Raw genomic sequence first — 14,606 nt, forward strand, 5'->3', positions numbered from 1 at the left:
TGCGCTACCTGTGGCCACCTGTGAGTGCCAGAGACTGAGCTCAATAGAAGAACTGCAATTCCTCCGTATACTGTGATATTGTAGTATAGAGTATAAGTGATTGAACGACCGCAGACTTCAAGTCCTCTTTTAGTTAAAGAAAGTAAAAAAAATATATAAAAAAAAACCTGTTAAACATACGGAAAGAAAAAAATTAAATCATCCCTTTTACTTCCATTAAAAATAAATACATAAAAAAAATTGTTTGGTGTCTATGAAAGTCCAATCTATCAAAATAAAAAATTATTGAAAATGGCTAAAAGAAAAAAAAATCCAGATCTTCCGCTTTATTTCCCAAGAGATGCAATAAGGCTCTGAGCTCACGTTGCTTTTTTTATGCGTTTCTGCCGCGTTTTTGCCACCCCGGAAACGCTTAAAAACGCACTCCCATGCAATCCTATGGGATTCCGCAGTTGCTATGCCCATGCTGTGGATTTTCCCGCTGCAGAATTACATAGCGGTAAAATCTGCAGCATGTTCATTATTTCTGCAGAATTGCGGCGATTCCGCAGTCATAGGATTGCATTGAAACGCTCACTTTACGCATGTGGCTATGCCCACCATGAGTAAAGAGCGCTTCATGTGCGGATGGTACCCATGGTTTGGGGGAGAGGAGAATCTCCTCCAGGCCCTGGGTACCATATTCATGTAAAAAAAAAAATAAATTAAAATAGAAAATAGCGATATACTCACCTTCTGATGGCCCCCAGAGTCTTCCCGCCTCTCAGCGGTGCACGCGGCGGCTTCCGTTCCCAGGGATGCATTGTGCGAATCACCTGAGATGACGTCGCGGTCACGCGACCGGGATGTCACAAAGGTCCTTTGCGCAAAGCATCCCTGGAAACAGAACGTACCGGGAGCGCTGCTGAGGAGATCAGGGGCCGTCTGAATGTGAGAATAACCATATTTTTTTAAATTATTTTAAACATTCTATCTTTTACTATTGACACTTCATAGGCAGCATAAAAAAAAAAGTAAAAAGTTGGTAACACTTGTCAAGCACTATGCTTGACAAGTGTGACCAACCTTTCAATCACTTTTTCAAGCGATGCTTGGAAAAGCTCAAGCATTTTGCAAGCTAAAAACGCTTGTGTTTTGCGGGAAAACTCATGCGAATTCCGCATGCGTTTTACCTGCAGCTGGGAGTTGCGGAAATGCTGCGGACATTTCTGCAGCATTTCTGCAATGTAGGCACATAGCCTTAAAAATGTCTGTGTCCAGCTCCATGTGGAAAAATAAAAAAGTTACAAGTCTCAACAACTTTTTTTTTTTTAATTTTTTACAAAGATCAGAATTTTGTGTTTTTTTTCACCACTAAAATAACAAAACTACAAGTTTCATATTGCTATAATTTTGCTGATCTAGAGAATCATATTGCTGGGTCATTTTTATCAAAGAATGAAAACCGTAAACACAAAACCCCCCAAAAAACGATTTTTCTGTACATTTTATGTTAAAATATATGGTGTCATTCAGAATGAAAAATTCCAGCGTCATCAAGGAATTGAGAGGTGACATATATTGAAAACCGATCAATGAGCATTAATGTTGCTAATATATAGAAATATTTTTACTTTTTTGTGGGTGCTTTTAATTTTTTAATAGCCATGTATGAGTGAACAACAAATGGAAAATAAATATTGCCTTTCTCAAATTTAATTTGATTAACATTTTACTTCTCCTGAGTAGAGCCCATTCATACACGGTTGATTAGGCAGGGAGACTGTGTTATTTTTAAAGCAGTTTTATTGTATTTTTTTTTAAGCTAGGTTGGTATCCAAGATGGAAACTTTAATGTTTCATTCACACACAATTTTTCCACCTGTTTACAAATGCTTGTAAGGCCGGTTTCACACGTCAGTGGCTCCGGTACGTGAGGTGACAGTTTTCTCATGTATTAAAATCAATGTGTCTCTGCACATGTCAGCGTGTTTTCGTGGACCGTGTGTCCGTTTGGAAAACACGGAGACATGTCAATGGGTCCGTGTAAAACACGTACCGCACACGGATGTTGTCCGTGTGCCGTGCAGGAGACAGCGCTACAGTAAGCGCTGTCCCCCCAGCATGGTGCTGAAGCCGCCATTCATCCGTTCTCTCCAGCAGCGTTCGCTTGGGAGAAGGGATGAATAATCTTTTTTTTTTTTGTTTGTTTTTTTTGGGTTTAAAATAAACTTTCGGGCATCCTCCCCCCTCCCACCCGCTGTGCGCCCGGCCGCCGGCATTAAAATACTCACCCGCCTCCCTCGACGCTTGCTCTCCGCCCCGCAGCTTCTCCTGTATGTGCGGTCACGTGGTGCCGTCCATTACAGTGATGAATATGCGGCTCCACCTCCCATAGGGGTGGAGCCGCATATTCATCAACTGTAATGGGCGGCACCACGTGACCGCTCATACAGGGAGAAGCTGCGGCACGGAGAGGAGACATCGCGGGAGCTAGGTGAGTATTTCTCTGCATCTGCTAGGGGCCGGGCGGCGCACTAGGGATGGGAGGACACCAGCAAAGTTTATTTTTAACAAAAAATTGGAAAAAATTGATCTTTCATCTCTTCTCTCCAGCGAACGCTGCGGGGGAGAAGAGATGAATGCAGCCTTCAGCACCACACAGGGGGGACATCGCTTACTGTAGCGCTGTCTCTCCTGCATGGTCCGTGTGATACCCAGGCGGCACACGGCTACCGCACGTGTGCCGCACGGATGGCCTACGTGAGCACACGGACACGGATAACTCCGGTACCGGAATCATCTGGACGTGTGAGACTGGCCTAAAAGTTACAAGTTTCAGGCGTTTTTCATGGCACCTTTTGTAAAATGCTTTTTTTTTTTCTGGTGTTAGTAAAGTCCATGTCAACCCCCCCCCCCCCTTCATTATGTATTGCATGTTGCATTAACATTCTGGTGCACAAAACACTATGTGTGCAAATGTTTCAGTAATTTCGTAGATTTTGACAACAAAGTAGTTAAAAAGGATAACAAATAGTGATGAGCGACTGTACTCGTTGCTCGGGGGACCTCCGAGTATTTGTAACTGCTCGGAGATTTCGTTTTCCTTGTAACAGCTGAATGATTTACAGCTATTAGCCAGCTTGATTACACATGGGGATTACCTAGCAACCAGGCAACCCCCACATGTACTCAGCCTGGCTAATAGCTGTAAATCACTCAGCTGCCACAATGAAAAACGAAATCTCCGAGCAGTCATAAATACTCGGGGTCACCTGAGTGTGCTCGGGAAAACCCGAGCAACGAGTACCCTCGCTCATCGCTAATATCAAACGCTGCAAAAAAAAATATTGGCCCGATTCATCAGGACTAGCGATTTCTACCGGTCTCGAGGTTGCGTGTTGTAGTTAGACGCTCCTGACTCATTAAGATTAGCACGCCTCTTATTGAATCAGGAGCGCCAAAAATGTTACTCCATTCCCAGACTGGTGTAAAAATACTGGTATAAGGAATGCAGATTGGGCAGAGCTGGATGAAACTGGTGTGGTGTAAAACCGCAACAGGTCGCAGAATGTGTTTGCAAAGTTTAAAATCTGGGCCATAGTGTGTAACCTAAAGGAAATATCTTTCTCTTGCTTATTGAATCCATCTTTGTTGACTACAAAAAAAACTCTGCCTTGAATGTGCGTCTGTGATTCCTGCCTGCTGTGGGCCTGTACTCTACCTCCATGTGCATCCACTTTTTAAACCCTGTAGGAGCATTTAATGGACATCCGTAGGATACCACGTGCCATCATAAAGGGTTTCTGTCTTTCATGTGAGCATTCATGAATTATTATATCGCAAAGATTAGTGTTCACCACCCGATGTAATCTAGTCGGTTAGGAGGTGACACTTGTGGGTGGAAGGCAGGCGCGGACATAGCCGTGGTGCCACCTGTAAAGCTGCACAGGGACCCAAGAGATAAGGGGGCCACAGCCAACTGGAAAGTAGGTGGGATTGTGCATTATCAGAGCTTTGGATGGTCAGGGGTCCTGTTCTGTCTGTGTCCGCTCTTGGTGGCAGGGAGGTGAAGTCTTTGTTCTTGAAGAAATATCTTCTTACTTTGTGTCATTTTTCTTTTCTCGCAGAACTCGGATAAGTCTGGCATCTAGTAATTCTGTGATTTTTGAGAAACTAAAGAAAAGGACATTTTTGCAGAACCTTGAAGTCAATGTTGGGAACAAGAACGAAGGACTGCTTGCATCAAGCTCCCTAATGCAATTGACCCCTGCTATGAATGTGTAGATTGTTAACCAAGGAAGAAACTTTACTGTAGCAAAATACCAAACTATTCAGTAATCTACGGGTCTCCTTCCTCATAGTGACTCAAATATGTAAAAAAAAAATTATTACATCCAAAGAGAAGTATCACAGTGTGATTTTCATAAAAAACAAGACTTAAGTGCCTCAGATACAAAGTAGCATTTCAGTTCATGACACCCATTGAAACTATTCGTTATACTGTCTCGTGTATTGCAAAGAAATGTCTGTGTTTTCCATCGCAGGACGGATCCCATTGACTTTTGCAAGTCCTCAAGTTCCATTAAGTGTTTACAGTTTTGCAAAAAATGGAGCCTCTGTAGATGTGTGGAAAACCTGAAGCCTAAGACACCCAGCCGGTAACCTTTGCTTTAAGGGAGTATATTGCAAAGTATTTCCAGAATGAAAAATCATGGACTTCTGGAAGAATCTGACACATCTCGCTCTTCCTTGTACTCCAAGAAAGCACAAATCTTTCATCCTGTGACTGCATTAATACCACCATACCGCAGCTACGCTTTGGAATCCATATTGGTGCCACAAGATGGCTTTCATTCGCTATTAGGCTGGGATCACACATGTGAGAAATACGGCCGAGTCTCGCACGTTAATACCCGACATTGCCGCCGTCACTCAGGAGCGGAGCGTGCGGCTACATGTATTGCTATGCGGCCGCACGCTCCTGAGTGACTCGGCCGTATTTCTCCCGGCCTTAGGCTGTGTTCCTACAATCAATTTTTCTGAGTTTTTCATGCTACGTATTTTCACTGAATCAATAACTCTATGTGTTACAGTTCCAGCAAAGTGGATGAGATTTATGGACGTTTCATGCCCACTGTGTAAACTGTCCTCTGGTGCAAGTTTGAAATCCGCAACATGTCAGTTTCTCTTGGGGGTACGCCAAGTTTTATATGCTGATTTTCCCCCCTAGACTTGTATTAGATGCCGAAAATCTGCAGATGGAAATAAGGCACATGACTGTAATAATTTTGTCAAAGCGAGATATCAGGAAGTATCAAAAACAAGGCAGCTTTCTTTAAATCACAACATACCAAAAAGAAACAAAAACCTCAGTATCAAAAATGCGACAAAAACAAAAGTTAAAATAACCAGCCAATTTCCCTGATAGGTGCAGAAAATCTGCAACATCATGGGAACGTACCCTTAGGCTATGTGCACACGTTGCAGATTTGCCTGTGGAATTTTCTGTGCGGATTCTGCATCTCTTGGCAGAAAACACAGGTCAAAATCGACGTGTTTTTAATGCAGATTGTGTGGTTTTATTTCGGATTTACTGCGTTTTTACCCCTGTGGATTTCTATTATGGAATGGGTGCAGAAACGCTGCAGATCCGCACAAATAATTGACATGCTCCTTCTTTTAATCCGCTGCATTTTCCGTGCAGAATTTTCTGCACCATTAGCACAGCATTTTTTTTTTGCCATTGATTTACATTGTACTGTAAATCACTTTGCGGATCTGCAGCGTTTCGTAGGAAATCTGCAACGTGTGCACATAGCCTAAGGGTACCGTCGCTATGACGGCACGATCCATGACGTTCCAGCGATATCGTTACGATCTCGCTGTGTCTGACACACAGCAGCGATCAGGGACCCCGCTGAGAATCGTACGTCGTAGCAGATCGTTTGAAACTTTATTTCGTCGCTGGATCTCCCGCTGTCATCGCTGCATCGGCGTGTGTGACACCGATCCAGCGATGTCTTCACTGGTAACCAGGGTAAATATAGGGTTACTAAGCGCAGGGCCGCGCTTAGTAACCTGATGTTTACCCTGGTTACCATTGTAAATGTAAAAAAACCCAAACCACTACATACTTACATTCCGGTGCCTGTCACGTCCCCGGGCGTCTGCTTCCTTGCACTCCTCCTGCATCCTGTGTCAGCGCCGGCCGGCCGTACATCAGAGCACATCGTTGACGTCACCGCTCTGCTTTACGGCCGTGCTTACACAGGATGCAGGAGGAGTGCAGGGAAGCGGAAGCCCGGGGACGTGACAGGCACCGGAATGTGAGTATGTGGTTTTTTTTTTTTACATTTACAATGGTAACCAGGGTAAACATCGGGTTACTAAGCGCGGCCCTGCGCTTAGTAACCCGATGTTTACCCTGGTTACCCGGGGACCTCGGCATCGTTGGTCGCTGGAGAGCGGTCTGTGTGACAGCTCCCCAGCGACCACACGACTTTCCAACGATCACGGCCAGGTCGTATCGCTGGTCGTGATCGTTGGAAAGTTGCTGAGTGTGACGGTACCCTTAGGGCTTATTCACATGCTCCATTTTTGTTGCGTGGTTTTCTTAAGGAGTAAAAACGCTGCACTCTACCTTATCAGCAAAGTGATTGAGATCTCTGAAGTCTCACGCACACGCTGCTCATTTTTTTTACTTCCAGATTTGAATACCTGTGTGTTTGCAGCGTTTTTTTTTTTTTACTTGTAATTGTTTTTCTTTTTTTCCAATGGTTTCAATGGGTGAAAAATGCTGCCAAAATGCTGAAAGAATTTATATATGGCATATTCCAAAAAATTCCAAGAGGCTTAAAAAATGCAAGGGGGAAAAAACAAGCTTGTGTAAAATGCAGCGTAACTTTCCATAGGACAACGAAATGCTGTAAAAATGCCACATATGAATAAACCCTCAGGTTGCATTTTTGCTGCATTATAAAATGCAAATTAAAAGCTGCTTATACAGTACCAGCAAAAGCGATGGGATTTCTGAAATCTCATGCACATGCTTGTTTTTTTTTTTTTTTTTACTGAATTGGAATACTGCTGTGTTTTTGAAAACTACAGCATGTAAATTTCAATGTTTTTGCAGTTTTTTTTCATCCGTAGAAAGTAATCAGTAAATACAAAAACACTGCAATTTAGTTTTTCCAGTGTTTTGGGTGAAGAAAACGCAGGTACAGCAAGATGTGATTTTTGTGCTTTTGTTTCTCCTGACTAAAGGTACCTTCACACGAAACGATATCGCTAGCGATCCGTGACGTTGCAGCGTCCTGGCTAGCGATATCGTTTCGTTTGACACGCAGCAGCGATCAGGATCCTGCTGTGATATCGCTGGTCGCTGAATAAAGTCCAGAACTTTATTTGGTCGTCCGATCGCCGTGTATCGTTGCGTTTGAAAGCAAAAGCAACGATACCAGCGATATTTTACACTGGTAACCAGGGTAATCATCGGGTTGCTAAGCGCAGGGCCGCGCTTAGTAACCCGATGTTTACCCTGGTTACCAGCGTAAAAGTAAAAAAAACAAACAGCACATACTCACCTGCGCGTCCCCCAGTGTCTGCTTCCTGACACTTACTGAGCGCCGGCCCTAAAGTGAAAGTGAAAGCACAGCGGTGACGTCACCGCTGTGCTGTTAGGGCCGGAGCTCAGTCAGTGTCAGGAAGCAGACGCTGCGGGACGTGCAGGTGAGCATGTACTGTTTGTTTTTTTTACTTTTACGCTGGTAACCAGGGTAAACATCGGGTTACTAAGCGCGGCCCTGCGCTTAGTAACCCGATGTTTACCCTGGTTACCCGGGGACCTCGGCATCGTTGGTCGCTGGAGAGCGGTCTGTGTGACAGCTCCCCAGCGATCAAACAGCGACGCTGCAGCGATCGGCATCGTTGTCGCTATCGCTGCAGCGTCGCTTCGTGTGAAGGTACCGTAAGTAGAGAATAAAGTGATATGTTAGTGATATGTGTTAAAGTAAACAATACCCTACCAATTCAATGCCCTACCAATGTGTTAAAGTAAACAATGTCCTACCAGTTTAACTCTGCCCTGCTGTTTTTACATTTGCAATTGTGTATTTTTCCATGAACTCCTATACCTTAAGGTACCGTCACACTCAGCAACTTTGCAACGAGAACGACAACGATCCGTGACGTTGCAGCGTCCTGGATAGCGATCTCGTTGTGTTTGACACGCAGCAGCGATCTGGATCCCGCTGTGATATCGCTGGTCGGAGCTAAAAGGCCAGAACTTTATTTCGCCGCCAGGTCGGCGTGTATCGTCATGTTTGACATCAAAAGCAACGACGATAACAATGGATGTAATGGAGCTAACAACCTGTGAGAACGATAAGTGAGTCACCGTTACGTCACTGGATCGCTCCTGCATCGTTCTGGAGTTGCTGTGTTTGACGTCTCTACATCGACCTAAACAGCGACGCTCCAGCGATCTAGTTTAGGTTGGATCGTTGTCTATATCGCTGCAGCGTCGCTGAGTGTGACGGTACCTTAAGTTCAGGAATGCGCTTCTTACATGAATCCAGCTGTTTTGTTCAGAATTGTCACTATTTCTTCAGACATAAACTTTTTTACCTAAATAATTTGATCAAATTGCCCTTTTTTTTCCCCCCCGAGATGTTTTATGGTGTCGCATATGTCTTGCATTGGTGGCCTAACACCTTGTATTGTTTCTGCTTGCAAGGTGGAAGCAAAGCTGAACTTTAGGATCCAAAAAAACACAACAAAAAAGCAGAAAAAAAATGCCACAAAAAAGAAACGTGTGAACATAGCCTTACTGTTAGGAAAAATATATCACACTTCTACTCCTTGATTTTCTACTCAAGTGCCTTTACCATAGTTTTTTTTGGCAGTAGTTAATTTAGTCAGCTAAAATGTACGATGACTAGCATCCAAATCCTACATGCCACTGCCACTTTCTAATGATTTAAAAAAAAGAAATAAATTTAATTAGAAAAACAAGATTTTTGCTTTCACAGAGAAACTTAACTGAAATATTAGCCACATATTTCCATGATGCATGACTCCAAAGATACATTTAGTTTAAAATGAAAATTCTATTTATATTTTTAAAACTGTAATGTAAATGCAGATTCGTTTCTTTAGTTTGGGGTTTGAATTTCATGTAAATTGTATGTAAATATCCTATAAAATAATTTTTGTAATACTGTTTTTATCGTTACTGTAGTGACTGAAAGATTAAAGTAATGCAGGAAATGCTGTCAAGATACAAAATGATTTGTGGTTGCCTCAGTGTTATATTTATTTCTTTGTAAAAATTTTTCCCCTTTCCAGAAAATGGGAATACCTCCTATTATTTTTATGTTGATTAAACCTGTTAATGATCCAGTGATACCCAGAGTTATTGTTTGCCACAAAGTGACAAGCAACCCCTGCACCTTTTTTTGTTATAGCACGCTTTTGGACCCAATGCTTTATACCGATTTATTAAAGGGAACCTGTCACATTGAAAATGCAGATCAGGCAGGATGTTAGGGAAGGTGGATCTGAGCAGAAAGTTATGGAAAAAGCTTCAGTATAACTTTGATTTTGAACCTCTGCTCATTTTGGACTTTTGGTTTCTCAGTGATTGACAGCCTTATTTGTATAATAGCTCTCAGTCACTAATTAGGTCCGATGATTAATCGCAAAATCCCAAAATGAGCAGAGGTTTATACAGGTGTTCTGCTGAATCTTTTATTTCATAAATTATATACCAATGTGCTCAGTGTCTCCTGCTCGAACATCCTGCCTGCTTGTTCTGGACAACTCCTTTTAATATTTTTTACTAGCAATGTATTTTTATTTTTCCATGATGCATATTTCACATATGGGGGTGTAGTCAGACTGCCGACATGATCGGACGCATCCTTGGAGATATTCCCCCCTCTCCCCACACGGTCTGTTGTGTTATAAAGGGCAATCCGTGCTTCACAAGTTTCAGATTGCCTACTGGATGCTACATCCATTATCCAAGTATTGTTGAGATCTGATAAGCCCGAGACTGGGGCATTTTCAAACAGCTTTCATTTGCAGCCTAGGCCATGCTACAAAGCCACTGTTCAAATTTGTATCTGACGCCTTTTTATATATCCACTGGCCATAAGTGGAGCCTCACATCCTGCTAACCTTTTAGGCCATGTTCACACTTTGCGGGTTTTACCGCGGATCCGCAGCTTTTTTGCAGCTGCGGATCCGCAGCAGTTTCCATTGCTTTTATATTTACATGTAAACCCTATGGAAACAGCAATCCGCTGTGCACATGCTGCGGGAAAAACCGCACAGAAACGCAGCGGTTTACAACCCGCAGCATGTCACTTCTTTGTGCAGAATCGCTGCGATTCTGCACACATAGGAATGCATTGAACCGCTTACTTCCCGCATGGGGCTGTGCCCACGATGCAGGAAGTAAGCGGATCATGTGCAGATGGTACCCGGGGTGGAGGAGAGGAGACTCTCCTCCAGGCCCTGGGAACCATATTAGTGTAAAAAAAAAAAAAAAAAAGAATTAAAATAAAAAATGATATACTCACCTCTCAGGCTGCACGCGGCTGTCCGGTCTCAGGGTTGGTGTGCGAGCAGGACCTGCGGTGACGTCGAGGAGATCGGACGTCAGAGGGTGAGTATAAACCATTTTTTATTATTTTTAACATTACTATTGATGCTGCATATTGCTGCATATGCAGCATCAATAGTATAGGAGTAATCCCGCAGCGGAAACCGCAAAACAAACCGCAATAAATCTGCAGGGATAACCGCAGCGGTTTTGCCCGGCAGATTTATCAATTCCGCTGCGGGAGAACCCGCAGAGCACGCCGCAAAGTGTGCACATTTTATCTGATTTAAATAGGCTGCCATCTGAAATCACCTCTTTGTATAGTCCACTGCTCCAGACCCAATACTACTGTGTCCCCTTATCCTCTTCTGAATATCTCTTATCCTATAAAAGAGTCTCTAGAGTAAAAAATAAGACAGCTAAAACCTTACAGCATTAACATCCCCTCCTCAGGAAAAGATAGAGGCAAATCATAGTACGCATAATAAACTGATGAACAAAAGGGTAACAATGTCTTGAACTTTTGACTTTCAGGCTCCATATCTCACCATCCACTACTGCCTTAATCATGAGACTACCATCATTTTATAGACAATCATCCTGGCTACCTCACACATAAATGTGACTTATAATTATTTAGCATATGATTAGTTATGCAGGTTCTTGTCATGTCACTGCATTATTACGGTTTTGCAGCTGGTGGAAAAATCTTCTTCTTCCTGTGTACTACAGCTTACAACCTGTTCTCACATTCTCTAATAGCTCAGTGAGTTATTAGCTTGATTCCCAAGTGCAAGGTCACTGATTTGAATCGAGGAGCAGCCATAAAGATTTGCCATGAAAAAAGAAAAAGCATCATCCAGCTCATAGATAGCGGTATCTCGGCCAAGAAAATTGCCAAACTGCATCATGTGAGATGACAGGTGGAAGAATACACAGTCATGTCCGTCCATCCATTCATAGCCAAGAGGTGGACGTCCAGGCAAAATTTCAGAGTCAACAAGTCCGCAGTGGAGGTGGCTCGCATGTTTTGTGTTATTGAGATCACAGACATCCATGTAAGCACCGTAAAAAAAGGGAAGAAGCCTCAGCTTCAATATCGTCTTAAGGCACTTCGGCTCGAGTTTGCAAAAGTACGAAAAAAGACAATAGAAGATCGGAAACCGGCAATTTGGAGTGATGAGACAAAAGTCAATAGACTAGGCTCTGATGGGTGCAATAGTGCAAATGGGTCTGGAAGAAACAAGAGAAAATAGAATTATTCTTACCGTTAATTCGGTTTCTAGGAGCCTTCCACGACAGCCACCAGGAGGTTGTCTCCATACCCTAATGGGGGACAGGAAGCACGAGAGGTTAAAAGCCCCTCCCACCTCCCATTAACCAGTGACTTACAACTGAACCCATAGCACCGGTTACCTTTTAGGTTCTCAGAAAAAATGTATCCAAGAACATCGGGAGGGAATTAATGCTGTCGTGGAAGGCTCCTAGAAACCGAATTAACGGTAAGAATAATTCTATTTTCTCTAGTAGCCTTCCACGACAGCCACCAGGAGGAATGCCAACCAATTCTGTATTTTAGGGGGGGACTACAGCCTGAAGAACCTTTCGGCCAAAGGCAAGATCCCGGTTGGACCAGAAGTCCAATCTGTAATGCTTAGTAAAAGTGTGCAAGGAAGACCATGTTGCTGCCCTGCAAATCTGCTCTGTTGAAGCACCAGCCCTTTCAGCCCAAGAGACAGACGTAGATCTGGTGGAATGAGCTTTTAGGCCCGCAGGAATAGCAATATTCTGAGTTAGGTATGCTTCAGTAATGGCTTTCTTTATCCAGTTGGCGATGGTACTCTTCGCTACCTTCTTGCCCTTGTTTTTGCCAGAAAGATGAACGAAGAGATTTTTGTCAATCCTGAACGATTTAGTATGTTCCAAATAGTACAACACTATACGTCGTACATCCAAAGTATGAAATCTGTGTTCCTCCGGATTTGAAGGATTGTGACAGAACGATGGGAGGACTATATCCTGTGATCGATGAAATTCTGACACTACCTTCGGGAGAAAGCATGGATCAGGCCGGAACACGATGGAGTCATCTCTTATGGTAAGATAAGGCTCTCTAACTGAAAGGGCTTGTATTTCTCCCACTCGTCTTGCAGTAGAAATTGCAACCAAGAAGGCCGCTTTGCAGGACAGAAGTTGCGAGGAACAAGATGACAATTGCTCAAACGGAGGAGCCATAAGGCCCTTTAGAACTATGTTTAAGTCCCATGGTGGTACAAAAATTTGTTTTCTTGGACAATGCCTTGATGCTGCGACCATAAACCTCTTTATCCACCGATGATTTGCAAGGTCTTGATCGAAGACAGAGCTCAAGGCTGACACTTGGACTTTCAAGGTACTTGGCTTCAGCCCTAACTCCAAACCTTTTTGTAAAAAATCTAATATCTGGGAGATATTAGGATGGAAAGGGTCAGGATTATGAGGGTGACACCACGATGAGAATTTATTCCAAATTCTTCCATATATGGCGTTGGTGATAGGTTTTCTAGATTTCTGTAGGGTAGAAATTACCGACTGCGAAAGGCCTTTGGCCCTTAGTACCTGGGCTTCAATAGCCAAGCTGCCAGATTGAACCTTTGTGGTTCCGGATGATAAAAGGGGCCCTGGCGGAGAAGATCTTCTGCTTGAAGAAAAACTGGACCATCCACCTTCAGTTCCTTTATGAGGTGGTACCAGCTTCTTTTCGGCCATGTCGGCGCTACTAAGATAGTTTGGACTTGATCGTCCCGGATCTTCCGGAGGGTCTTCGCCAGTAACAGTATTGGAGGGAATGCGTACGCTAGATGAAACCTCCATGTGTGAGCGAAGGCGTCTACTCCTTGAGACCTGTCTTTGGGGTTCAGGGAGTAGTTCTCGACCTGTGCATTGTGACTTGATGCTAGAAGGTCTATATCGGGAAGTCCCCATCTGTCTGTCAACATTCTGAAAATGTCCGCCTTCAGGCTCCACTCTCCTGGATGTAAGTCGTGACGACTTAGGAGATCTGCATGAATGTTCACTGACCCTCTGAGGTGTATCGCCGATAGTGAGAGGAGATGTTTCTCTGCCCAGCAAAATATTCTGTTTGATATTGCTCTCAGCTGGTTGAACTTTGGACTTCCCTGGTGTTTTAGATGCGCAACAGTCGTCATATTGTCCGAATAAATTCTGACATGTTGACCTATAATGAGACTGCTGGCCGCCAGGAGGGCCTTCTCCACTGCCATCAATTCTCTGGAGTTGGAAGAACTGGAACTTTCTCTTTGGTTCCAGTGACCCTGGAATGGGATCTGCGACACCACTGCTCCCCAACCTTTCTGACTGGCATCCGTTGTCACCGTGATTAGAGGATCCTGTACCCAGTCTACTCCTTTTAGCAGGTTTGATTGTGTCGCCCACCAGGTTAACGAGACCTTTACCTTCCCAGGAGTGTACACTCTCCTGTTCAGGGAATTTGGATTCCCGTTCCAGTTCCCTAAGATGTGTGCCTGCAGTACTCTTGAGTGGCTCTGAGCCCACCGGACTGATTGTATACAGGCCGTCATCGACCCCAGGAGAGACATTGCGGTCCGTAGAGTCGGAGAACGTTGTTTTCTGAAGTCTGAGACTTTGGAAATCAGGTTTATTCGGTGTTCCTCTGGTAGGAAAGATTTCTGATTCTCCGAATCCAAGAGGACCCCGAGGAATTTCCTCACCTTTGATGGCGACAGCTGAGACTTTTTTAGATTTGGTATCCAACCCAAATTTTGTAAAATGTTTAGAGTTTTGGAAATTCTCTGATTGAGAATTTCGGCGGAAGGACCAATTATTAGAAGGTCGTCCAAGTATGGCACTATAGCGATGTCTTGGCTCCTGATATGGGCTACTGCTTCCGCCATAACTCTGGAAAACACCCTTGGGGCTGAGGAGATCCCGAAGGGGAGAACATTGTATTGGAAATGTAAGATTTTTTGATTGAATTGGACCGCAAATCTTAAATATT

General features: G+C 43.7%; 1 protein-coding gene across 1 annotated transcript in view; it reads left to right on the forward strand.

Annotated features, from left to right (window-relative positions):
* Positions 1-6,022, forward strand: part of STOX1 (storkhead box 1) — a 54,646-nt gene extending 48,624 nt beyond the window's left edge. Inside the window, exon 4 of the mRNA XM_077259029.1 lies at positions 4,110-6,022. Coding sequence (XP_077115144.1) covers positions 4,110-4,266 — 157 coding nt within the window. The 3' untranslated portion in view covers positions 4,267-6,022. The remainder of the gene's footprint in view (positions 1-4,109) is intronic.
* Positions 6,023-14,606: the final 8,584 nt, after the last annotated feature.

Source organism: Ranitomeya variabilis, chromosome 4, assembly GCF_051348905.1.
Source record: "Ranitomeya variabilis isolate aRanVar5 chromosome 4, aRanVar5.hap1, whole genome shotgun sequence".
Classification (NCBI taxonomy): Eukaryota; Metazoa; Chordata; class Amphibia; order Anura; family Dendrobatidae; genus Ranitomeya; species Ranitomeya variabilis.